Source organism: Leuciscus leuciscus (assembly GCF_965113295.1).
Source record: "Leuciscus leuciscus genome assembly, chromosome: 13".
NCBI classification, from domain to species: domain Eukaryota; kingdom Metazoa; phylum Chordata; class Actinopteri; order Cypriniformes; family Leuciscidae; genus Leuciscus; species Leuciscus leuciscus.
The window spans coordinates 3,689,211-3,714,554 of record NC_138737.1 but is presented as its reverse complement, the minus strand read 5'-3'; the positions used below and the strand labels follow the sequence as shown (position 1 = coordinate 3,714,554).

The following is a 25,344-nucleotide window of genomic DNA, read 5'->3' as shown; positions in this document are numbered from 1 at the left end:
GTCACTTCCCGGATGAATCAAACGTTGCTATGGCAACCGCGCGCGCTTCGAATTCGACGTGCACACGCATTGAGGAAACAAAACATGCACGCACACAGTTTCGAATTTATTTTTTCTCTTTATTCTCCATGTAAGTAAACGTATTTCTTTAAATGAAACACAAGAAGGGAAATGTAAAATAATCTAAAACACAAAACCACCAGATTACTAAAAAATAAAAAAGTGAAATCTGAACAAGTACAGTCCATTTATGCAACACAAGTGCAGTATCAAATTCCATGCAGTGATTTTATCAAAAATAATCAGACCAGAGCAAAAGCTAGAACAAGTAATTTGGGGATACAATCTTGATCAAATGTGTTAAGACTCTTTCATCAGAACATCCTTGCGCTCACACGAACACTTATCAAAACACACCAAACACAATTGCACTAAAAAACAAAAATTAAAATCCAATTAATACAGAATAAACTTACGATGTGATGTTGGCAAACCTGAACGCCTCCAAATTACAGGTACATAAAATATTTGCTTTCTAGTTTCTTTGAGAGTCTATGTCAACCAGATAATAAATAATAAATAATTTGTCCATCTATCTTGGGTATTTGCGGCTATATGTGCGTTAAAATAACATTACAATAACTGATTAAAAGCCTATTGAAATTATTTTTAAAAATGTGATGGGGTGAATCCAGAAGTGTGCAGATATGGCAGCATCTGTGGGCTATTGATAAATTCAAATAAATAAAAGGATACATTGATACCTAGCATGATTAAAAAAAATTATTATTAAATGTTTTTTTTTGTGTGTTTTTTTTACAAAGGAAAGTGTCTATAAATGACCACTTGAAAAACAGGAACAAAAGTCAAAAGTGCAGCTTAACATTTGGAAAACATGATAAACCTGTGACAAATATGGAAAATGTGATAAACCTGCGATGAGGCAGAAAAAAAAGATACCTTTGGATGATTATACAGACTAATTCTGCACAGTTTAGGCTCCAGTAAACGCATCTTCAACAAGCATGATGCCGAGATGCTTCAAGTCTTCAATCAATAATAAAAGCGTGCCAAAAAAACTTGTTTCAAAGTGTGTGGGTTTTTACTGCCAGATACATGCAAACTACTGCAAGATGAATTCAAATGGAATTCTACAAGCAATGCCAGAATTACTCTCTTTGATTTCTTCCATGCACGCAAGCTCTGTCTGCTGAAGTAAAACGCTCATTTAAATGTGTGCATGGATATGGGCATTCTGCATGATCTGGAATATTGAATATATATACAGTATATATTCATTTTTGATGGGTCACCTAAAATCTGAGCATCATTTCTTTGTCTGAAGGCCAAAGGTGGCACGTGAAGAAGACAGGAGTGGCGTTGGGCAGCGAACACGCGGGAATATGGCGATCAGGGTGTGTAGGCCGGTGGAGGCTGGAATTGGTTGGTAATGTCGTAGTCAACTGGGTATGTTTCACTGCTCTCCTCCATCTCGGAGAGGAGCTCCAGGGCTTGCTCCTCCTCCTCAGTGGGGTAATGACGGAGCAGGTTTGCCGCTGTGGCTAAAATAGAGGCTCCGCCCGCACCGGCCACCAGGTAGAAGCTGATGGCGAACGTGACGTAGATGAGCGAGCCGTGGTACTTCTTGTGCTGCTGCTGCAGGGACAGAATCAGTTCCGAGGCCCAGTAGCAGAAGCCGATCACTGTCGCGCACTGGAGCACTGGAACACACAGATTCATTAAAGGGATATTTCACAGCTGGAAAGATGAATGTGTATTTAAATTGGGTCATTTATGTAGTAGAAATGTGAAATTATTTTAGAAGTTGCTGCCTTCTAGACTGAGAAAGGTGGATGAAAGACAACAACTCCCAGAATGCACTTGATTCGCTGCCCTACGAGGACACTCCCAAGCCACGCCCAGGGCTGTACGCTTAGCTTTTTCACTAGGAGCACAAGTGCTCCTAGTGAAAAAATTTAGGAGCACAGAAAAAAATTTAGGAGCACTACTAAATTTCATAAATAACACAATTTTATTATTTTACACTCAAATCACGTACACAGTAACACATGTGCACTAATACATATAAACACAGGGCCATCATAAGGCCTACTGTAACCCTCAATTAAACACAGAGAACACCCCTGTCCCACATCTTTTTGTAGTCAAGTCGCCTGGCACGCTTGGCTGAGTTCATCCAGCGGTCCACTGCAGGACTTGGATCATAGTCCTTTAAATTTGTAAACCTTGCTAGCACTACCGGTGCTAGCTAGGCTAACTGTTGGCATCTCCTCCGGCTCGACGGAGTCAACATCGTCAGTCCCAGATTCCACTTCTCCCACATTTCTCTCACCGATGTCCGCTCTGTCAGCGGTTTCGCTTTGCTTTTTTAGGAAATACGAGTCAATTCTCTTCATTGTACACGGTCAGTTAATTTTCCTTGAACGTTCGAGTTGAGCGGGCTACGACTGTCACACCGATATCGCTCCGCTCAACTCCACCGCATCGTCGGACTCCGCAGTGGCGTGGAGAAACTAGTCCTCCTCTCGTACACACACGTACACACACGTACACACACACGTACACACACACGTACACACACACACACACACACACACACACACACACACACACACACACACACACACACACACACACACACACACACACACACACACACACACACACACACACACACACACACACACACACACACACACACAGACAGAGAGACAGAGAGATCAATCTGTCCTAATTTTAACTTCCGGGGGCGGTGAATCGCCCGTGCTGGCCGGGCGGCGCGGATGTTTTCATTCATAAACTCGCCGCAGGGCGACGTCACCGCATCTCATCACATGAGTTCTGTGTTTTGCAGGTGTGAAAAAGAAGTTGTAGGACAGTGCTTGTCCATTTTTTATACAGAGATGCGCGAGAATTGTGGGCTACTCTACTTTGATACACATAGTATGGATTTAGTTTAGGAGCAAAATGCGAATGAAAGGGTTGAAATCCGTAGTCGCACCGGTGCTCCCTTTTTATTTTTTCTACTCGCACAAACTATTTTTAGGCGCATATGCGAGTGAAATGCTCGCACTGTACAGCCCTGGCCACGCCTACCGGTTACAGAGGGCAGTATCGGAAGAAATTATACAACTAGGCTACTAGTCGACTTGAAACTGAAAAGACGCCGTTTTAGATAGATAGACACAAATTAATACGCTATTTCGATAGTCCACTTTAGACATTCTACTAACTTGCAACTACATGTCAACAAACTCTCACTATTAGAGTATTAGTTGACTGTTAAAGGGATATTTCACCGCTGGAAAGATGAATGTGTATTTAAATTGGGTCATTTATGTAGTAGAAATGTGAAATTATTTTAGAAGTTGGAGCCTTCTAGACTGAGAAAAGCCAGAAAATGTATTTTTGGCTCATGTGGATGAAAGACAACAACTCCCAGAATGCACTTGCTTCGCTGCCCAACAAGGACACTCCCAAGCCACGCTTACCGGTTACAGAGGGCAGTATTGGGAGAAATTATACAACTAGGCTACTAGTCGACTCGAAACTGAAAAGACGGCGTTTTATCGTGAGATCCCCCTATGGGGATCCCCTAAATGAAGTGTCATCTGAGGTTTTTTTCCAGACACACAATACAGAAATCTCTCGTCTCAGAGGGACATGAGGGAGGGAAGCACGGTCATTTGAAAATATTAGCAGGTTTCTACCGATACAAAAGCTTAATGCTAATCGGTGAAGTAGCGCTTTAAAACTAAAACAAATAACTGTATTAATATTAAGAACTAAATCCTTCGTGAAGTCATACCTGTGAGGATGTGAGCGAAAGCGTATCTGCGTGTGATCTTGAGGGCTGGGTGTTTGGGTCCAAAGACATCCAGCAGAAATGCCGTCAGGCTGCACAGAATGCCCAAAAAACAGAAAGCAGCGATGACCCGCAAGAGCAGGATGGACTGAGAGTTTATACAGTTATCTGTGAGAGAGAAGTGACAGAAGTTTATCATTAACAGAGCAAGTACAAGAGCTCAATATCGGAACTTAACAACTTTGATTATGTAATCTACGCAAACTACCAGTCAGAAGTTTGGAGTCAAGAAGATTTTTTGGTAACACTTTACAATAAGATTTCATTTGTTAACATTAGTTGAATATGTTAGTTAACATGAACTAAGATTGATCAATACTGCTACAGCAATTTGTACTTAATGTTAATTTAGTACAATTAATGTTTATTTTTAAGATCAAACGTCGTAGTTGTTAACATTAGTTAATGCATATTAACAGGTTAATAAGTGGTGTAAATATACACTGCCAGTGCCCGGACAAAAAAAAATAAAAACTGCTGTTTGGATTTAAATATGCAAATGATTAAGAGTCAATGACTGAATAATTATTGCAGTGATTATGATGTTTCTACATGATATATGTTTGGCAACAGTTCTTTTAACCCTAATTGTAGGAGTGTGTAGCTTTTCATTTCTTAAACATCTATGTAGGAACTAGGAAAACACATCATGGCCATATTCCAGAATAATCAATACAGGGTCTTGGCCAAAAATATATACACCTCTTGATGGAAATAACATCACAACATTTATTATCAAGTGGTGCATAATTTTTTGGTCAAGATATTCTATTGAGTCCAGCACTCTGTAAAGTCTCCTCCAGCACATCCTAAAAACTTTCAATAAATTTAAGGTCTGGTGCCAATTCATGTGTGAAAATGAGTCTTCATGCTCCTACCAACCATTCTTTCACAGTTTGAGCCTGATGAATCTTGACTTTGTCATCTTGGAATATGGCTGGAATATTATATACATTTTTTTTTTGGCCGGGCAGTATATGCTGCTCATTGTTAGTTGATGCATTAACTAATATTAACAAATTAGACCTTATTGTAAATTGTTACAAGTTTTTAAAGGAATTAGGATGCATTCAATTGATCAAAAGTGACAGTAAAGACATTTATAATGTTACAAAAGATTTCTATTTCAAATACATGCTGTTCTTTTGAACTTTATATTGATCAAAGAATATTGGACACAAAGTGTATCACAGTTTCCACAAAAATATGAAGCAGCACAACTGTTTTCAACATTGATGATAATAATAATAATAAGAAGAAGAAGAAGAAGAAGAAATGTATCTTGAGAAGCAAATCCACATATTAGAATGATTTCTGAAGGATCATGTGACACTAAAAATGAAATTCAGCTTTAAAACAGTTTGGGATACCAACCCTTGATGAGACTGTCATCTATATATCCCAGGACATCTGCGACACCGATCTCCTGTCTGGGACAGGTTCCTCCATGGACGCGGAGCCAGGCCGGTTCTGCCAGGGCCGTACAGAGAGCCGTGATGGAGAGCGCCCCGGGCAGCGCCGACGCCAGACTCCTCTCGGGCTGTTTGGGTAGAGCCGTACCACCTCTCCTCCTTCGGTTGCCAGGCAGAGCAGTTCCCGGGGGTGCGTACATGGTCCTTAAACCTACTGAAAAGCCTCGATCAAAAATAGCAAAACTCAAATACACCGGAGAGAGAGTGGGCAGCTCTGGGGTTCGACCTCCACCGGCACTACAGCTGAAAAATCCAAACAAAAATCATGTTATATTAACTCTGGAGAAAAAGATAAGACTAAGTACTTAGAACTAATCAGTGACATAATTAAGGAAATAATCATAAAAAAATAACTAATGATGTAATAAGTAAGAATAATAGTAGTTATCTAATTATAGTTATAGATAGGCATTACTGATAATACAGCAGATTTACATAGACTTGTTATTAACTGTTAACCTATCGATCTATCTATCTATATACACTAATGATTACTGGTCAGTATAAAAAGACACTTAATAACAGAATAATACATAAAAAAAGTATGTGTTTTTTTAAAAAAGCTCTTCCTGTTATATAACAAAAGATTAAAAGCCTATCTATATTTATCACAAACTTTTATTTAAAGATTATATTTACCAGTTTGCTGTGACTGAAGCTCCTCTGTCGGTTTTTAATCAAATTTGATCATTTGTGGCGTGAACTGGCCTTACACCTTTACAACACACACAAAACCCTTTAAAACCTTCTCAAATCACACCAAAATATAAAACAACTTATTAAAACCAAATTGTAATATGTTCAGCTTCGAATGGTCCCGCTGATCGCCGCTACATCGAAGACATTTTCGTGTGTTTTATTCTTGATTTCCAGTTAAAAACGTAAACAATAGTCCGTCCGCTTCCTCCATCAGACGGAGATTCTCCTGCCTCGGACTTCCGTTTCCTGTGTGTTGCTGTTTAAGCCAATCAGACGCGTCCTTTAACAGACGTCAGTGCTCGAGCACATGCATGACGTTTAGTTTGAGGAATTGAAACTATTGTATAAATGTGATGCCATATAAGAATTTCCACTCATAATACATGTTCTTACAGAGATCCTTCCACCCTTGTTTAACAGTGCACAATTAAACACAATTAAATAATTAAACTATTTTAGTTAATAGCTAATACAATATCATACAGGGTTAGGTTAAATATATATATATATTTTTTTTTTTTTTAAATCACATAAATATATATTTATTTCCGTTTAAATAATTTTTAAATAATTAACTTCCGCTTAAATAATTAAACTCTTTTAGTTAACAGCTAATACATACAATATCACACAGCAAACAAAACGTTTAACATATATATATTAAATAATAATAAATACAATAATATAACTTACTCTATAAGCATTTTTTGTAACATCATTCGTTCACATAAATATATATTTATTTCCGCTTAAATAATTATTAACTAATTAACTTCCGCTTAAATAATTAAACTCTTTTAGTTAATAGCTAATACATACAACATCACACAGCAAACAACACGTTTAACACATATATATATATATATATATATATATATATATATAATAAATAAAATAATAGAAATGACTTGAATTGCATATTCTGCAAGATAACTTCCGCTACACTCCTGATGGTGGCGCTACTGCCGTGCATTTGTATCAACAGCGAAAAACACTGAAGCACAAAGCAGGAAGTGGGGAGCCGCTGATAAACAGAAGTCTTGAAGTTGTGACATTTAAGAGAGAGAGAGAGAGACAGGGGAAGATTTACATGTCATATAATCACAAATATCATACAGTTGTATGGAAATGAAGGGCGAGATGGAGCTGTTGCAGAGGGTGAGCGCGCACCCAGACGCGCGCTGCTGGTACGTCGAGTGGAACCCCGCGGGCACACTCCTCGCGTCATGCGGCGGGGACCGCGCGATAAGAATATGGGGCAAAGAAGGTAAAACTGCAAAAACATATTATACACCGTTAATAAAAACATGTAGTTAAATATGAGAGCTGAAGTATATAGCAGGTGTGTGGTGAGCTTGAACTGCTGGTTGATCAGGTCAGGTGGTGATCCCCTGATATGATTGTTAACGTTAAACGCTTGGGGTGTAACGTTACAGTAGTATATGAAAGCGCTATATATATATATATATATATATATATATATATATATATATATATATATATATATATAAATGCCTCATTCATTCATTAATTCATTAATTCATCCAAGTATGTCAAACACCGAATCAGACACAAGACTTTTAATTTGTTGACAAGTCTTCATTACTTCAATGAGCTCATTGTTTCTGCCTTAAATTATTACATTGTTTAAATTAATACATTTTTAGCTAACTGTGATTTTGTATATGTACATTCTGAAATACATAACTTGTTACCTCTGATAATATCTCTCTAAATTGTAATGTGGACTCGTGCATTTTCTGTAAAGCTGCTTTGAAACAATATGTATATTGTAAAAAGCGCTATACAAATAAATGTGAATTGAATTGAACTTTATAAAATAGAATAATATAAAAAAAAAATAAGAATATATATATATATATATATATATATATATATATATATTGTGTCTGTGTCTGATCTTTATATGACACCGCAGATAGTGTAAATAAAATATATTGTATATTATTGTATTTTATTTGTTTTATTTGTCTTGTGTTCTCAGGGGACAGCTGGGAATGTAAGTGTGTCCTGTCTGATGGACACCAGCGTACGGTCAGAAAGGTGGCCTGGTCGCCCTGTGGGAAATATCTGGCATCGGCCAGCTTTGATGCTACGACATGCATCTGGAAGAAGACGGATGATGGTTTTGAGGTTTGTTCTTGAATACGCATACCCTTAAAAATTGAAGGAAGTGACATCACTAACAGGATATCCTGTCAGTCAGCCTGACGTGTGTCCGTCATGTGTGTTTGCAGTCCCTGACAGTGTTAGAAGGTCACGAGAACGAGGTGAAGTGTGTGGCCTGGGCTCCATCCGGAAACTTACTGGCCACCTGCAGCAGAGACAAAAGTGTTTGGATCTGGGAAGGTACGTCAGGAATCGGGGATTGAATAGTGAAAAGACTTTCTATAGCACAAATACAAACATTGTTTTTCCTTTTGTATGATGTGCACTGATGAATCATTCACAATTAGACCAGGAATGTGCATTAAGATAGCAAGGTCACACTTTAGATTAGGGTCCAATTCTCACTATTAACCAACTTTTGCCTCAATAAACTCCTAATCAATGCTTATTAATAGTTAGTAAGGTAGTTATTAAGTTAAGGTATAGAATTAAGGGATGTAGAATATGGTCATGCAGAATACGGCATCAATATGTGCTTTATAAGTACTAATAAACAGCCACTATCCTAGTAATATGCATGCTAATAAGCAACTAGTTGATAGTGAGAATTGGACCCCACACTAAAATTTTTATCTAACATAATTGACTAACGTTTTTCCCAGGGCTTAAGGCAAGAAACCACAGGGGGATAGTGTACAAAATGTAAATAATAGTTATCACCATACTTTACCTAGTTGATTAATTACAGAACATTATGACAACTCTTTTTTCTTTTTTTTTGACAAGTTATTATGTTTAATTATGCAAATGACATATTATCTAATTAAAAATGCACTAATTTGCATACATTTCCTGAACAGAAATCTGAGCATTGGATAAAGCCTGTTTATATAATTTTATTTATATAATTTATTTATACACTACTGGTCAAAAGTTTTAGATCGGTAAGATTTATGTTTTTAAAAGAAGTCTCTTCTGCTCACCAAGGCTGCATTTATTTGATTAAAAATACAAACAAAAACAGTAATATTGTTGGGGAGACTTATAAGGACTGTATTTTATGCTATTGCTGGAACTACTTTAGTGTGGTAATCACTCTCGGGTGTCGGTCAGAACACATGAACCAGACCAAGATCTGAATGAATGGTGTTTAATAAACTGTTGCAGTAGACATGGGCATACAGTCTTCCATTATGCATTTAGATGAGTGTATGTGTGGTTCTAAATGGAAACAAATAACATATGAATAACAGCATATGAATTAACTATCCATACATTCAATACTAGACAGTAACCGATGCAATTACCATTAACAGTCAGATGCATACGAACCGCCGCTAGGTGGTGTCACGTGTACAGAAACGTGAGTAGCAATAAAACATGTAACAGATTATACTGAAAATAACTACTTAAAGGATTCAAAGTATAAAACGATATAATCCACAATATAGATAATAATATCTGCACTGAACGCATAACGTAAATATACATGGAGAGTAATGACGATAAACGAGGTGATTAGTACCATAACTCTAGCATCGCGTCAGTCAGACATTCGTGATAGGCTAAATATCAAAATATAACCCACAAACACGATTATCTTAATCACTAAATAGCAGATGAAGACAAAAACACTTACTATTCAGCAGTGACGCACACAATATTATCTAAACACTCTCCAAACGGAGAATAATCTCAGCCGCGTCGTCCTGTCACACATCTGCTTCAGAATCGTCCGTGAATCTGCGCAGAAGCAGAGCGCTACTCATTGCGTGCGCTCAAGGGTGCGCTAGAGCACATCAATATGCGTCAGAGGTGCGCATACACGACTTTACAGTCATCTGCGTGACCTTTCTTACAGCCGCCCCCAAATGTGTGCAGCACATTTGTTTCTGAATAGGTGATCAGTCTAGTATCCGTGAACAGGCATAAGGGCTTAGTTATCATCTTCATCTGGAACCTCTGGTAGAACTATCAATCTGGCTACAGGTCTAGTGTAAGTTCTGTTGTTTATCCTTACATCCACTGTCCTTATGTGTCCATCTGCACTTGGGTAAACTTTGGTGACAAGACCAACCGGCCAACATGCTCTGGGCAGTTGAGGGTCCATCATCAGTACCACTGATCCTAGGGTCATTTCCGTAGGGTTGGCATTCCATTTCTGGTGGGTTTGGAGGTTCGGGAGATAGTTCTTAATGAAACTAGACCAAAACTGGTCAGCCAGAATTTGGGAATGTCTCCAGCGACGTCTGCTCAGAAGCTCAGATTTAGGATAGACAACTTGGGGCAGGGACCCGTCCCGCCGCCCCATCAGCAGAACATTGGGCGTCACCGGATCAAGGTCCTTAGGGTTGGAGGACACATATCCCAATGGTTTAGCATTCAACATGCCTTCCACTTCCAGGAGAACAGTATGTAGCACTTCCTCTGTAACAGCTTGACTGCCCACCACTCGGTACAGTGCAGTTTTCACTGAGCGGATTTCCCTCTCCCACGCTCCGCCGAAGTGGGGTGCACCAGGTGGGTTAAAGTTAAACTTAATCTTGTGTTTGGCAAGCTGGAGTCTGAGTTCTGGGGATAATTCTGCAAGGGCCTCCCGCATCTCTCTTTCTCCTCCACGGAAGTTTGTTCCCTGGTCAGAGAACAGCTCGGCTGGTGTCCCTCGCCTGGCGATGAACCTCCTCAAGGCCATCAAGAAGGAGTCAGTATCCAGATTGGTAAGGATCTCTAGATGTACACACCTTGTTGTAAGGCACTTAAAGATAATTCCCCACCTCTTCTCAGTTCTCCTACCCACCTTCACTATAAAGGGCCCAAAACAGTCCATGCCTGTCGAATAGAATACTGGCTTATACAGGCGTAGGCGTGCTACAGGTAGGTCTGACATCTTAGGAACTTGAGGGCTTGCTTTCCATCTACGACACTCTGTACAAGCATGTTGATACCGTCGAACTGCCTCTCGACCTCGTAAGATCCAAAACTTACGACGGATCTCTGCAAACACTCTCTCAGGGCCAGGGTGGCAAAGCCGGGTATCATAGTCTTGAATCAGAAGCTTAGTGGTAGGATGGCAATGATCCAAGATGATAGGATGCATAGCAGCCAGGTCTAAGTCTTCAGATTGCCGCAATCTGCCCCCGACCTTAATGAGACCATCTGTTTCGTCCAGCTCTGGAGACAGGGAAAGTAAACGGCTACTTCGTTGGACTGGTTTCCCATTTCGCAGTAGTCTGATCTCCTCTGCAAAGCTATCCAGTTGTGCCCCTCTCAGGATAAGAATCTCAGCTGTACGGTAGTTGTCAGCATTAGGGTTCCCACTCTGACCTGCCGCCCCGTGAAGCGTCTGCACTGTGGCCTCTAAAAGTTCCTTCCAAGTGGTGTACTGATGCACATTGGGTATGTGCTGCTCTTCATCAGGTATGGTCGCGACTCCACAGAATACAGACTTGCGAATTTCTGAATGGCACTCCTCAACTACTGTTGCTGGCAGGGTTGGCCATTTATCTGAGCTTTGGAGGAGAAATGGTGGTCCATGGCTCCAACGGTTAGGCTTAACCAGCTCCTCTAGCTTCTTACCTCTAGTGAGATCATCCGCAGGATTATTCACAGAGTCAACATATCGCCATGAATGTCGATCGGTGAGCTCCTGTATTTCCGCCACTCGGGTGCCAACAAATACCTTAAACCGGCACGACTCGGATTGTAACCAGGATAAGACCGTAGTTGAATCGGTCCAGAGGGTAATCTGGCTTATTGGCAGGGTAAGTTCTTGCTCCATCAACCTACTGAGTTGGGCTCCGGTGAGGGCAGCACAAAGCTCCAATCTGGGCATTGAATGCAGTCGTTTAGGTGCAATCCTTGAACGGGCCACAACAAAGGAGAGATGAGGCTGATTTTGACGGTCTACTGTCCTCAGGTAAGCGACAGCTCCATATGCTTGCTCCGAAGCATCGCAAAACACATGTATCTCATGAGTAATGTTTCTCTCATCCATGGCAGGAGGTACATATGCTCGGGGAAAGGAGATTCTTGGCAGGACTTGTAACTCTCCCTCCCAGTCTCTCCAAGCTTGCAGCAAATCATGGGGCAGTAGGGGATCGTCCCAGTCCCTGTGTTTGTCCCAAAGCTGTCTCACTAGTATTTTGGCACGAGTGGTATACGGCAGAATAAACCCGAGGGGGTCATACTGACTGGCTAAAACCTTGTAGATGTTCCGCATGGTAGGAGCATCATAATTTACTGGTCGATGTTTGTACCTCAGTGTGTCTGTGGGACAATGCCAGCTGAGACCCAGAGCGGATTCAGGATTATCTGTTAGGTCGTGAGCAAACCAAAGTTCTAGACTGTCTGATCGGGCTTCTTTAGGTAGATGGCTGATGACCTCTGGCTTATTGCTGGCCCATTGGCGGAGTTCAAATCCACCAGAGGCTAGAAGCTCCCTTAGCTTATCTACCAGTGTCCGGGCTTGGTCAGGGGAGGAGAGGCTTTGCAGACAATTATCGACGTAGAAGCATCTCTCAATAGAAAACCTCACATCATCCTCTGGCTGGCTATGACTGATAACGTGGTGCTGCATGGCATAGGTGGCACAGCACGGGCTACACGTGGTACCGAAGGGCAGGACTTGCCACTCAAACACTGATGGACTTCGGTCTACTTCCATGTCACGCCAGACAAATCTCAGAAGGGGACGATCTTCAGGGAGCAGGCGGACCTGGTGGAACATGGCTTTCACATCACCACTTATGGCTACGGTGTGTTCCCGGAACCGCAACAGCACTCCTAAAAGTGAAGGTCCTAAGGTGGGACCAGGTAACAGCCACTCATTTAAGTTCAGACCTTGGTACTGATAAGAACAATTGAACACAATTCGGTTCTTATTGTTGTGGGTCACCATGTGATGTGGGATATACCATGATTCCCCTGACTGTGTCAATTCATGGGAACTCAACTTCTTAACAGTTCCTGCCTGGGTCAGTTTCTGAATTTCAGCACTGTATGCCTTGGCTCGATCTGGGTGTTTAGCGAGGCACCGTTCAGTGTTCCGGAGGCTGGGGATTACCATTTCCTTTGAGGCTTGGAACTGTGGCATATCTTTACGCCTAAGCAGAGGGGTGGCATAACGTAAGACTCCGTCCACCTCAACTCGGGTAGTCTTCGATTCAAGCATGTTAACAGCATATTGGTCTTGTCGAGACCTGGTGACCTCCTTTTCGTTCCTGAAGGGAAGTACGTCAACTTGCCACAGTTTCTCGACGTTCTTGAAGAGCTCTGCCATTTGGGGAATGGTGGAGGTCAACAAACACTGCTGCGGGTGAATGGACTGCTCGACAAGTCTAGTGGGACCCTGCAATGTCCATCCTAAACGTGTCTTAAGAGCTGCAGGTCCTCCAGGGGGTCCTAACCTTACTGGCTTGATTGGTGTAATTAAGTGAGGGTGGTCAGCTCCAATGAGCAGCAAGGGCTGCACCTGCTCGAATGACTGTATTGGAAGGCCAACAAGGTGCTTGTACTTCTTCTGCAATTTGTCCATGGGGTAAGAGTGAAGTGCAAGACCCAGTTGTTCTGCGGTGAAGGCACCAGTGATGAGGAAGCTGTGCTGAGGCTTTTCGGCAGGTGAAATACGGAATGACACCATGGACCCATGAAGGATTTGAATGTCATGACGTATAGTCCGCAGAGCAAGGTCTTCTGGCTCCCCTCGGAGGCCCAGGTGGCGTGCTGCAGCCGGTAGGAGCATAGTCCGTTCTGAGCCATCGTCCAGGATGGCATATGTGCTCAGGGTGTGCTTGCCATGGTGGAGTAATACTTTAATAACCTTTAATAGCACACGACTGCCATCTACTGGTCTGTCCACATACAGCACGTCCGAAGGTGTATTCACCAGACAGCTCTCCTCTTTGGTTGTCTTGATCACAGTCTTAGGTGTCATGGAATTAACTTCGTGCAGTACTGGTAAGTGTTTACCTTGACAAATGCTGCAGGGTTTCCGCAGGTTGCACTGCGCAGCTTGGTGGTTTCTAGCGCATCGCCAGCACCTTTTATTTGTACGGATCCACTCTGATAATTGGTTCTTTGTCAGTTTTACAACCTCTGTGCATTGGCTCAAGAAGTGATCTGAGTTGTTACAGAATGGGCAGTAAGACTTAATTCTGTTCTTGACAGGGATATTCGCAGGCATTGGTGAAATTTCTCTCTCCGTCGCCTCTCTGGCTCCATGCAAGACGGTGGTGGTCCACTTCTTCTGGCGATGTTCCTGTCTAGGCCCTTGTCTCTCCTTGGGGATCTTCAACTGCGACGTACCATCATATTCCTGACACCAGGACTCATATTGCAGCCACTCCGAAAGGTCAGTCAGGGTATAGGTTATTCCTGGATGATGGACCTTGCTGCGCCGGAATTCAGCTCTCATCTCTGGCGGCAACTTACTCAACAGGCGAGCTACGTGAGATCCACACTGTAGCTCTATCTCTCCTTGGGAGCCAAGGGATTTAAGCATACCCACGAGTGCCTGGATCTGTAGGGCGAACTTCTCGAAGGCAGCTTGATCACCGCGTCGAATATCAGGCGAGTCCATAACACTGGCTATTTTGTTCAATGCCATCTGATGGGGTTGGCCGAACTTCTGGTTAAGAGCAGCCATGGTATTGCTGTAAGGTGTGGGGGAGTTCAGATACGAATCTGCTATCAGCCTTGCCTCTTCCAGCTTCAAGTGATCCACTAGGATTTGGTATTTAAACAGCTCTGTCCCATCTGGGGGTAGTAAATTCTCCAAAGCTATCTTCAATCTAGCAAACTCGCTGGGGTCTCTGTGACTGAAATGGGGGATCGTTGGCATTGGACCTCGGTATGTCGGCTCAGAGAGTGGGACAGTCTGGTGGTGAAGATCAAGTGGGGTTCTTGGCTGAGCCCTCCTCTGCAGGTACGGCTGGGAGATTGCTGCATGCTCACCTTGAAGGTTACTCTTGTACTGCTCTGACTCATAAGCTGGACCGGCTCTGAGAAGTGGCTGAGGATGAAGGCTTTGTCGTTGACTTGAACGGCCCAGATGCATTCTGCTTGTCTGAGGATCTGAAGGTCTGGAATCTATGACAGGAAGACTCGCTGATGGAACTGCAAGAGGTCTACTTGGATGGCTGACAGCTTGCTTTAATACTTGCAGTTCACTCATCATCTTCTCCAGAATGCCCATGATGGGAGCATCGCCAACAGACCGTGGCTCCTCTGGCTCTGGCCAGGGTGGAGGGTCAGGCCAGTCTACTTCGTCGCATTCGCTGACTTCATCCCTGTCGAACTCTGCACAAGGAGGAGGCACATATCTGTGGTCTAGGGAGGAGGTAGGGAATTGAGCAGGCATAAGTGGGTCCGATGTACTGGAATGAGAGTGTGTTATAGCTAGTTGAGGGGTCTGCTGAAGACTGCGCACCTTCTCGGTGAGTAACTTCAGCTCCGATCTAGTCTGTCGGATTTCTGCTAAGGTGGCACTAAACTGCTCTTCACTGCTATGTAAAGGGTCTGCTTGGGAGGCTGGAGACAGATTTTGCAGTGTCGTAGACCAGACACGTGGAGCTGATTCTATACTCCTTTCAGGATGTGCTCTTTTTGGGTACTGTTCAACTAGCTGACTCTCAGGACCAGGTCTGTAAGTACGCTGTCTCAATTCAGCATATGGGTCTTCTTTTGTATAGCCAGCATCCCTCAGTGTCTGATGGTCGCTGAAAGGAGAGGGTGTCATCTTGGCGGCTCCCTCCTCATACGAATATAACTCCTCTTCTTGCCCATGCCTACTGATTCTTAATTCAGATGGATGTCGTGGTGGCAGCACGTACCCCATCTCATACTCGTCATAATGGCGTGGTGGATAAGTCTGACGCTTAGGTCTGGTTGAAAATCTATCATCCATCTTCTAGAGAGAAATTACCACATATCCGGCTCGAAGGACCATTTGTTGGGGAGACTTATAAGGACTGTATTTTATGCTATTGCTGGAACTACTTTAGTGTGGTAATCACTCTCGGGTGTCGGTCAGAACACATGAACCAGACCAAGATCTGAATGAATGGTGTTTAATAAACTGTTGCAGTAGACATGGGCATACAGTCTTCCATTATGCATTTAGATGAGTGTATGTGTGGTTCTAAATGGAAACAAATAACATATGAATAACAGCATATGAATTAACTATCCATACATTCAATACTAGACAGTAACCGATGCAATTACCATTAACAGTCAGATGCATACGAACCGCCGCTAGGTGGTGTCACGTGTACAGAAACGTGAGTAGCAATAAAACATGTAACAGATTATACTGAAAATAACTACTTAAAGGATTCAAAGTATAAAACGATATAATCCACAATATAGATAATAATATCTGCACTGAACGCATAACGTAAATATACATGGAGAGTAATGACGATAAACGAGGTGATTAGTACCATAACTCTAGCATCGCGTCAGTCAGACATTCGTGATAGGCTAAATATCAAAATATAACCCACAAACACGATTATCTTAATCACTAAATAGCAGATGAAGACAAAAACACTTACTATTCAGCAGTGACGCACACAATATTATCTAAACACTCTCCAAACGGAGAATAATCTCAGCCGCGTCGTCCTGTCACACATCTGCTTCAGAATCGTCCGTGAATCTGCGCAGAAGCAGAGCGCTACTCATTGCGTGCGCTCAAGGGTGCGCTAGAGCACATCAATATGCGTCAGAGGTGCGCATACACGACTTTACAGTCATCTGCGTGACCTTTCTTACAAATATTGTGAAATATTATTACAATTTAAAACAGCTGTTTTCTATGTGAATATACAGTAAAGTGTAATTTATTCCTGTGATCAAAGCTGAATTTTCAGCATCATTACTCCAGTCTTCAGTGTCACATGATCCTTCAGAAATCATTCTAATATGCTGATTTGATGGTCAAGAAACATTTATGATTATTATCAATGTTGAAAACGTTTTTTTGCATTTTTATTTCATGATGCTATGATAAATAGAAAGTTCAAAAGAACAGCATTTATCTGAAATCTAAAGCTTTTGTAACATTAAACACGACCGTTCAAAAGTTTGGGGCCAGTAAGAATTTTTATTTAATTTTTGGGGGAAATAAATAAAATAAATCAATACTTTTATTCATCAAGGATGAGTTAAACTGATCAAAAGTTACAGTAAAGACATTTATAATGTTAGAAAATATTCTATTTTAAATAAATGCTGTTCTTTTGAACTTTCTATTCATCAAAGAATTTAAAAAAAAATTGTACACAACTGTTTTCAACATTGAAAATAATAATGAATGTTTTTTTAGCATCAAATCATCATTATAATGATTTCTGAAGGATCATGTGACACTGAAGACTGGAGTAATGATGCTGAAAATTCAGCTTTGATCACAGGAATAAATTACATTTTTGAATATATTAAAATAGAAAACAGTCATTTTAAATTGTCATAATATTTCACAATATTATTTTTTTTTATTATTTTTTTATTTATCAAATAAATGCAGCCTTGGTGAGCAGAAGATACTTTTAAAAACATACAAAAAACATAGTGTATATACATTTGACAGCACTAATAACATTTTATTTACATCAGGCGTATATGAACAAGCCCTTCTGTAAAAACCTTCAGTATATATAAATATGGATAAAAAGTTTGATGTATGTACAGTAAGTGCGGCTGAAGTGAAGAATTCTGGCTCAGTGCAGGACAAAATACACATTTTTGTGTAATCAAATAAACTCTTAAATGTGTATTGTGTACTTCCACTGGTCTGAAATAAGACGTGTTCTGGATGCAAAATAGCTCAAAATCTCAAAATTGTCTGGTTTATGGAAAAAATAATGGTTTTGCTTGTAGTGTCTTGCCTTAAAGAGAGAGTTCACCCAAAAATTTAAATTTTATCATCATTTACTCACACTCAAGCTCTTCCAAACCTGGGTAACCAAGCTGTTGATGTGTCCCATTGACCTCCATAGTATGGAAAAAAATACTATTGAAGTCAATGGGGTCCAACAACTGTCTGGTTACCGACATTCTTCAAAATATCTTCTTTTGTGTTCAACAGAAGAAAGAAATTCATACATGTTTGGAGCAACTAAGGATTTGTTAAACCCCTTCTTTTTTCTTCTCCTAGTGGACGAGGAGGATGAGTACGAGTGTGTGAGTGTTGTGAATTCACACACGCAGGACGTGAAGCATGTCGCTTGGCACCCGACACAGGAGGTATGACATTCACGTGCTTGTTTTCTGTCGCTCTCGTAATGTTTCCAGACACACACAGACCAGCTCATCTTTAAGGGTGAAACTCGTTTCCTTTTGCAGCTTCTTGCATCCGCCAGTTATGACAACAAAGTGTGCATTTATAAAGAGGAAGATGATGACTGGGAATGTAGAGCCACTCTAGAGGGACACGAATCCACTGTCTGGAGTTTGACCTTTGACCCCGAGGGACGAAGATTGGCGTCTTGCAGCGATGATCGTACCGTGAAGATCTGGAAGGAGTCGACGGCTGGAGATGGTGAGAGCGTTAGGAGGATTCCTCCTGTACAGTTTTACTCTATTGATATTTTGAATTATTATTTACATTATGTACTAGTCTAGATTTTGCTGGGCTGAATTTGATAGTGATTTTGTTGCAGGATCATCAGATGAGTCCTGGAAGTGTATATGCACCTTGTCTGGATTCCACGGGAGAACAGTATATGATGTAGCATGGTAAGATGCATGGTGTTACTTTGGTCAAAAGTTTTTCTGCTGGTCTTAAAAACATCTTAAAGTCTTAAATTCCCCTTTCCGCAAATAAAGGCATTAAAAATGTCTAAAATGGAAGCAAAACATTTATGCCATCACATGTTGCATGAGGGATTCTTCTCTCGTGTTTTGTTTTTTGTAATGCAAAGGTGGATTTTAGTGTTTGGGAGCAGAGATCATTTTTGTGAAATTAATTAAAAAGTCTGATGAAGTCTGATGAAATTAGTATTTTAACCCTATAAAACCTAGTCTATTATATTTGAAAACCTGTTGCACACAGTCTACTACATGCCTTCTGTCGTCTGATTGATATTTTATATATTTTTAGCAAGTAAAAAGCCTTTTAATTTAATTGTAAAAACACCCACCTTCAGAAATATTCAATGATTTTTTTTTTTTTTATAAAGTAAACTTAATAACTTTTATATTGTTAGTAATATTTCAAGGTGAACACGTACTGGACTGAAGCAACTGAGGTTTACTTGATTATCCATACATAGTAAAAAAAAAAAAAATTCATGTTCAAATGTGTCTCAAATATGATCATCAGGCTTTTTAGGAAGGTTTATGTGTTCATATCTCAATCATTATTGTATTGCATTATATGTTTTAAAAATCCAGAGCTTTGATCCTATATCTAAGCATTTAAATATCATCTTACTAAGACATATTATTGGCAGATATAGAGTGAGAGTGGATATTTATATGCATTTTATGTAAGTATCTGCTGTACTGTCTTAAATATTCATTACAAGCATCAGAATGTCATCTTTTTGGCCATATAAATATCAGCATCTGCACCAAATTGCATATTTTTGCTCAGTTTGAGCCTCTGAATAAAATTGAGGTGTTTTTTAGTCCTCGAGTATGAGCTCCATATTTTCACTATATAATATATGAGCCATAAAAGCCTGATGTATCGAATATGATGCATAACAAAAATGAAGAGCATATGTTCCCCCTCAATTTATTTCTTAAATTATCTTTAGTTGGTTAAATTGTACCTTCATACAACCTGCAGAAACCCTGTCACCCTTAAACACTGAACAAGCCCCGAGATGGTGCAATGGTTATGATCATTTGTCAACCATTGTGAGTTCAGAAGTGACGCTTGTATTATTGTAATCCTTCTAATGTCCAAGGTGTCGTCTGACCGGTGCCTTGGCCACCGCGTGTGGCGATGATGGAGTCCGTGTGTTCAGAGAAGACCCCACTGCCGACCCAGAGCAGCCCATCTTCTTCCTGTCGGCCCACGTGCCCAAAGCCCACAATCAGGACGTCAACTGCGTGGCCTGGAATCCGAAGCAGACGGGACTGCTGGCAACCTGTAGTGACGACGGAGAGTTCGCCGTCTGGAAGTACAACTCGGATAACTAAAGCTTGATCTGACGAAAGCACTGAGTTTCAAATGCTCAAGTGGCATCATGGGTCATAACAATGGCTGTTTTTATTCTGAGTACTGTGTGTGTATTGACAGCACTGGTCAAATGGAGTGAAAGACAATACACTTTTTAACTGGCCTCGTTCTGTTGTCTTTTTGATGGGTCAGTTGTAACTTTTCAGAATTTCTAAACGACGTGGATATATTTTAGCTTTGCCTGTGGCTTACAATACATCAGGCACTGCTGAAGTTGAAACATACTCATTTTTCTTAACACCATCAATTTGTATTGATATTAAATGCTTTCAAAGTTGGTTTAGTGAATTAATCTTTAATGGTTGTGTTAAAAGTAATGATCTGCATTCAATACAAGTTAAATCGTATCGTGATGCACTCATAATTATTTACAATACAGGCCAAAAGTTTGGACACATTACTATTTTTAATGTTTTTGAAAGAAGTTTCTCCTGCTCATCAAGCCTGCATTTATTTGATCAAAAATACAGGAAAAAAAAATAATATTGTGATATATTATTACAATTTAAAATAATTGGTTTTCAATTTATTATACTTTAAATTACCATTTATTTCTGTGATGCAAAGCTGAATTTTCAGGATCATTACTCCAGTCTATCACATGATCCTTTAGAAATCATTCTAATATGATGATTCATTATCAAAGTTGGAAACAGTTCTGCTGCTTAATATTTTTTCATAACCTGTGATACTTTTTTAGGATACTTTGATGAATAAACAGAAAAAAAAAAAAAAAAACTTTTTTAAAAATAGAAATCTTTTGTAACAACAATATACACTACTGGTCAGTCATTTGGGGTCAGTAATTTTTTTCTTTCTTTTTTTGAAATAAATCAATACTTTTATTCAGCAAGGATGTGTTAAATTGATAAAAAGTGATAGTAAAGAAGATTTATATTATTAGAAAATATTTTTTTAGTTTGAATAAATGCAGTTCTTTTTAACCTTTTATTCATCAAATATATTAGGCAGCAGAACTGTGTCCAACACTCATAATAAATCAGAATATTAGAATGATTTCTAAAGGATCATGTGATAGACTGGATGTCACATGTGACACTGAAGACTGGAGTAATGATGCTGAAAATACAGCTTTGCATCACAGAAATAAATGATAATTTAAAGTATAATAAATTGAAAACCGATTATTTTACATTTTAATAATATATCACAATATTACATCTTTTTTTCTGTATTTTTGATCAAATAAATGCAGGCTTGATGAGCAGAAGAAACTTCTTTCAAAAACATTAAAAATAGTAATGTGTCCAAACTTTTGGCCTGTACTGTACGTCCACGGGGTGTTTGAGAAGGTTAAAAAAATAGAAGTGCCATTTAAAAAAAAAAAAAGCACATTAATGCTTGCAAACAAGAAGAAAAAAACATTATTTGAGCTGTAAAATAGTTTTTAGCAGTGGAACTTTCCATTTTAACATGCTGGATTGATGTTAACATAATACTGTCTTTTTGCCTATACTTGCAATTCAACAGTGCGTTGAAATTAATTTCTGTGGTAATTGACAGCATGTCAAGTTGTACTAACACAGTACATTCCTATGGACAATCTTTAGTCATATGAACAGATAATGTCATGTTTTGTAAAACAATGTCAGTAACAGCACCAGAAAACAAACAACTCATCCTAGAGTAAATAATAAAGAGCAAGTCTGATGAATAGCAGGGTAATCTTTATTTAAATTATTTGAAGTATTGTGCATATAAATGTGTTTGGTCACTGTTTTGTGTTTACTAATATATGAAAAAGAGGGGATTCAGTATGCCAAATCTTTTGTAAAACTACAGTTGTAATGTACAGAGGAAGATCCTGATGGAAATCCAGGTGCATGTCATTAAATAACTGCACATGTCGAGTGTATCGTAGTTCAAAAACAGCACAAATAACCAAACAGCAGTGGACTTTCTGATGTGTCCTGGTCAATTGTGTATGTGTAATCAGGGCTTTCTGCCTTTTTTGCGCAGGGACTGTCCTTCCCCAGAGAACGCAATGAAGTTAGTGGCCATGTCATCCTGGAGACAAGTAAATATAAGATTAAAATAAGACAAGAGATTGCAAAAACACTACTTGCTCCTCATCTAATGCTGGCAATTTAAACTACAGAAATGTTGATTTCTTTAAACCCTAAATATTATTTGGCCTGTAATTTCACTCACGATGTCAAATCTGCGTGGCTGTTGTCTGGCGTTTCGGATGAAGGTGATCTTTCCGACTTTGAACTCGTAGTTAGGAATTCCTCTGTGTGAATTAAAAAACAGCAAATATTAAAACGTGCAGTTTAGCAGTGAGAGTGAAGTGGTCTGGGTCCGACTGAGGCTGGTACCGTTTGATGTCACTGGGATCGAGGGGTGCTGGACTGGGCTCAATGCCTTTCTTCTTCCCATCTAGACGATTCCCAGAACCTGTAAAGGCCTGTGGAGAGAAACGGGAAGTGAAGACACCAATTCTTAACATATGAAGGAGCGTGAAACCGCAGTAATGATAATCATTGTTTGACTTACTCTGAAGCCAAAGTCCACGTCATAGTTACTGGGATCCGTTTCCTCTTCCTATAGCAGAGAATGACAAACACAGGATTAGTAAGAATGATATTTATGTGCATTTTAATCAAAATACTGAGTTATAATGTGAAGGACAGGACATACTGCTGGTTCCTCAGGATGCTGCATGTGTCTCTCTGGTTCTTTGTAACCAAGAGGAGCATCAAAGTCCACCTGGTGGTCGAAACATTGTGTAATTAGAGATGCACTGAGGTATTGTGTAAATATAATGTTTAAAGTCTCTTCTGCTCACCAAGGCTGCATTTATGTGATCAAAAATAGTTAAAACAGCAATTTTGTGTAATATTATTACAATTTAAAGTAACTATACATTTCAAAATGTAATTTATTCCTGTGACCAAAGCTGAATTTTCAGCATCATTACTCCAGTCTTCAGTGTCACACGAACAGCATTTGAAATGGAAATCTTTTGAAACATTATAAATGTCTTTACTGTCACTTTTGATCAATTTAATGCATCCTTCCTGTATTGATTTCTTTCTTTCTTTCATAAACAAAGTGTTGTTACTGACCCCAAACGTTTGGTCGGTGGGGTTAGGTGAGTTCATATATTATGTAAACTGTGAATAAAATAAGCATCCTTACATTCATATCACACTCAATGATGGACACAGCCTTGTCTGGTTTGGTCTCCATGACACGTAACTCATAGACCTGGAAGACAGAAATGTCTGGCTTAGTGTATCAGGGTTTTTCCCACATTAATCATTATAATGAGTAACAGACAATCACCTTTTCATTATAATTGATAGCGATCACATCGCCTGTGGTCAAACAGGCGAAATTCCTCAAAGCATTCTCTAATCTGAAAAAAAGAAAAGAAATATTGCACATTGAGATCTAGATATTAGCTGTTAAAAATATATTTTAGTGTAAAAGGTGTGTGTTATGTTAGCATACACAGCTTTAGGATTCGTGATATCCAGGAAGTCCGGACTCTGCGGCTGGAATTTTGAGTATGTGGCCACCATGAGATTGACACTTTCCACCTGGACCAATCCGCCCTCCTCCAACAATAAGTTCTGCATCATCTGAAAAAACACAGTAAAACATGATCAACAAGGACATTTTGATAACGTGTCTAAAGCAAATCAGATCCAGTAGCAGTCGATCTGTGTGTATGTTATACCCAGTGAGGGAGATAACAGATGCCTTCATCTGCCACAAACTCCAGAACACCACAGTGTGTCATTCTGTCCGAATTCTTGTTGGTGAGTTTGAACAGCATGGGATATGTGATGTTAAGTCTGCCTGAAACACAAACCACATGTGAAATCAACACACAGGAGAGAGTAAAGTTGGACGGTTTTTCACATTTAATAAACTGCATGTAACTTACTCAGCTGGTCCAAAGCAGACGGGGGCATGATTACTGAAAATACAACATGACAATCTGCATTAGTTCAGTGAAATACAAACCCAAGATCTACTAAATGAATCCTGTTCCACAAAGCTTTTCTTGCCATGTGGAATAACATCTTTCCAGTATTATAGACCGAGACATACTCTTTCCTCCTTTGTCCACATCTGAGCGGTCGTTGGGCCCTGGCAGCATGGACACAGAATAACACCGGTACTGAGCGGAGAAGCGGTTCTGGAAACCCCGGCCCACATGGGGCTCAAACATGTTGAAGGAGAACTGAGGGAGGAAGAGGACAGAAATATATTATATTGAATACAAAAACCTTGAAGAATGCATGGTTTTATATACTTAGACATGTATGTATGTATGTGTGTGTGTGTGTGTGTGTGTGTGTGTGTGTGTGTGTGTGTGTGTGTGTGTGTGTGTGTATATATATACACACAGAGAGAGAGAAAGAGTAGTTTAATAACATTTAATAATAATGGAACTTTTATTGCTGCACTTGTTGTCTCCTTAGTCAGAATTGTTTGTTATAGTATTCCTTTCATGTAAATCTCTTTGGAAGAATCTTCTGCTGAACGAATAATCTTAAATGTCAGTTTAATAATAAACAAACATCTTATGATTTGTGCCACAGTGACAGTGCAGCTTTCTACTGCTTTTAGCTTAGCATTATTAGCTAGCCGGTTTAGAACAATACAAGACATAATGCTAAAAAGGCAATTTTAAAGGTAGCTTAAAATCGAGTACAGACCATGTTAGCTGTTTATCTGCCTGACAGCAGAACCTCAGCGATGATGAGAAGAATACTGATGACAACTCAATAACAGAAACACAGCAGCTCTCCTTTCAGTAGGAAGTGCGTTTCGAGTAGTAGGACGTGACGCAACAAAACAACAAACCATCAGACCGAACTTTAGCCAATCACATCTCTCTTTCAAGCTTGGGTCACGCCCTATGCATAACATTTGTTAAATCCCTATTATAAAAATCTAGTGTAACTTATAAATAAATTGTACAAATG

The 25,344-nt window shown here is 39.9% G+C and overlaps 4 protein-coding genes across 5 annotated transcripts; 1 reads left to right on the top strand and 3 right to left on the bottom strand.

Moving 5' to 3' along the window:
* Window positions 1-98: 98 nt before the first annotated feature.
* tmem127 (transmembrane protein 127) lies at window positions 99-6,293 on the bottom strand. The gene is made up of 4 exons (XM_082187906.1): window positions 5,998-6,293; window positions 5,261-5,601; window positions 3,830-3,994; window positions 99-1,721 (listed from the first exon to the last, which is right to left on the bottom strand). The coding sequence occupies exons 2-4, from the start codon at window positions 5,496-5,498 to the stop codon at window positions 1,411-1,413; spliced, it is 714 nt and encodes a 237-aa protein (XP_082044032.1). The 5' UTR covers window positions 5,499-5,601; window positions 5,998-6,293; the 3' UTR covers window positions 99-1,410.
* A 749-nt stretch (window positions 6,294-7,042) lies between these two features.
* On the top strand, window positions 7,043-22,055 carry ciao1 (cytosolic iron-sulfur assembly component 1). The gene is made up of 7 exons (XM_082187897.1): window positions 7,043-7,324; window positions 8,063-8,211; window positions 8,316-8,427; window positions 18,347-18,435; window positions 18,535-18,730; window positions 18,852-18,927; window positions 20,106-22,055. The coding sequence occupies exons 1-7, from the start codon at window positions 7,180-7,182 to the stop codon at window positions 20,338-20,340; spliced, it is 1,002 nt and encodes a 333-aa protein (XP_082044023.1). The 5' UTR covers window positions 7,043-7,179; the 3' UTR covers window positions 20,341-22,055.
* On the bottom strand, window positions 10,124-16,892 carry LOC309511975 (uncharacterized protein; the record flags this gene model as incomplete). Its single annotated transcript, XM_082187359.1, has 2 exons — window positions 16,743-16,892; window positions 10,124-16,324 (listed from the first exon to the last, which is right to left on the bottom strand). The coding sequence occupies exon 2, from the start codon at window positions 16,088-16,090 to the stop codon at window positions 10,124-10,126; it is 5,967 nt and encodes a 1,988-aa protein (XP_082043485.1). The 5' UTR covers window positions 16,091-16,324; window positions 16,743-16,892.
* Window positions 22,052-25,222, bottom strand: ufd1l (ubiquitin recognition factor in ER associated degradation 1). 2 transcript variants are annotated; one of them, XR_014210964.1, is made up of 13 exons: window positions 25,075-25,222; window positions 24,464-24,596; window positions 24,297-24,329; window positions 24,087-24,208; window positions 23,858-23,988; window positions 23,690-23,762; window positions 23,543-23,611; window positions 23,042-23,110; window positions 22,898-22,945; window positions 22,720-22,808; window positions 22,553-22,634; window positions 22,240-22,408; window positions 22,052-22,205 (listed from the first exon to the last, which is right to left on the bottom strand). XR_014210964.1 is itself a non-coding variant. In XM_082187901.1 (12 exons), the coding sequence occupies exons 1-12, from the start codon at window positions 25,075-25,077 to the stop codon at window positions 22,334-22,336; spliced, it is 927 nt and encodes a 308-aa protein (XP_082044027.1). In that variant the 5' UTR covers window positions 25,078-25,222; the 3' UTR covers window positions 22,052-22,333. The 2 variants fall into 2 exon arrangements, 1 of the variants encoding a protein (XP_082044027.1); XM_082187901.1 differs by having other exon boundaries at window positions 22,052-22,408.
* Window positions 25,223-25,344: the final 122 nt, after the last annotated feature.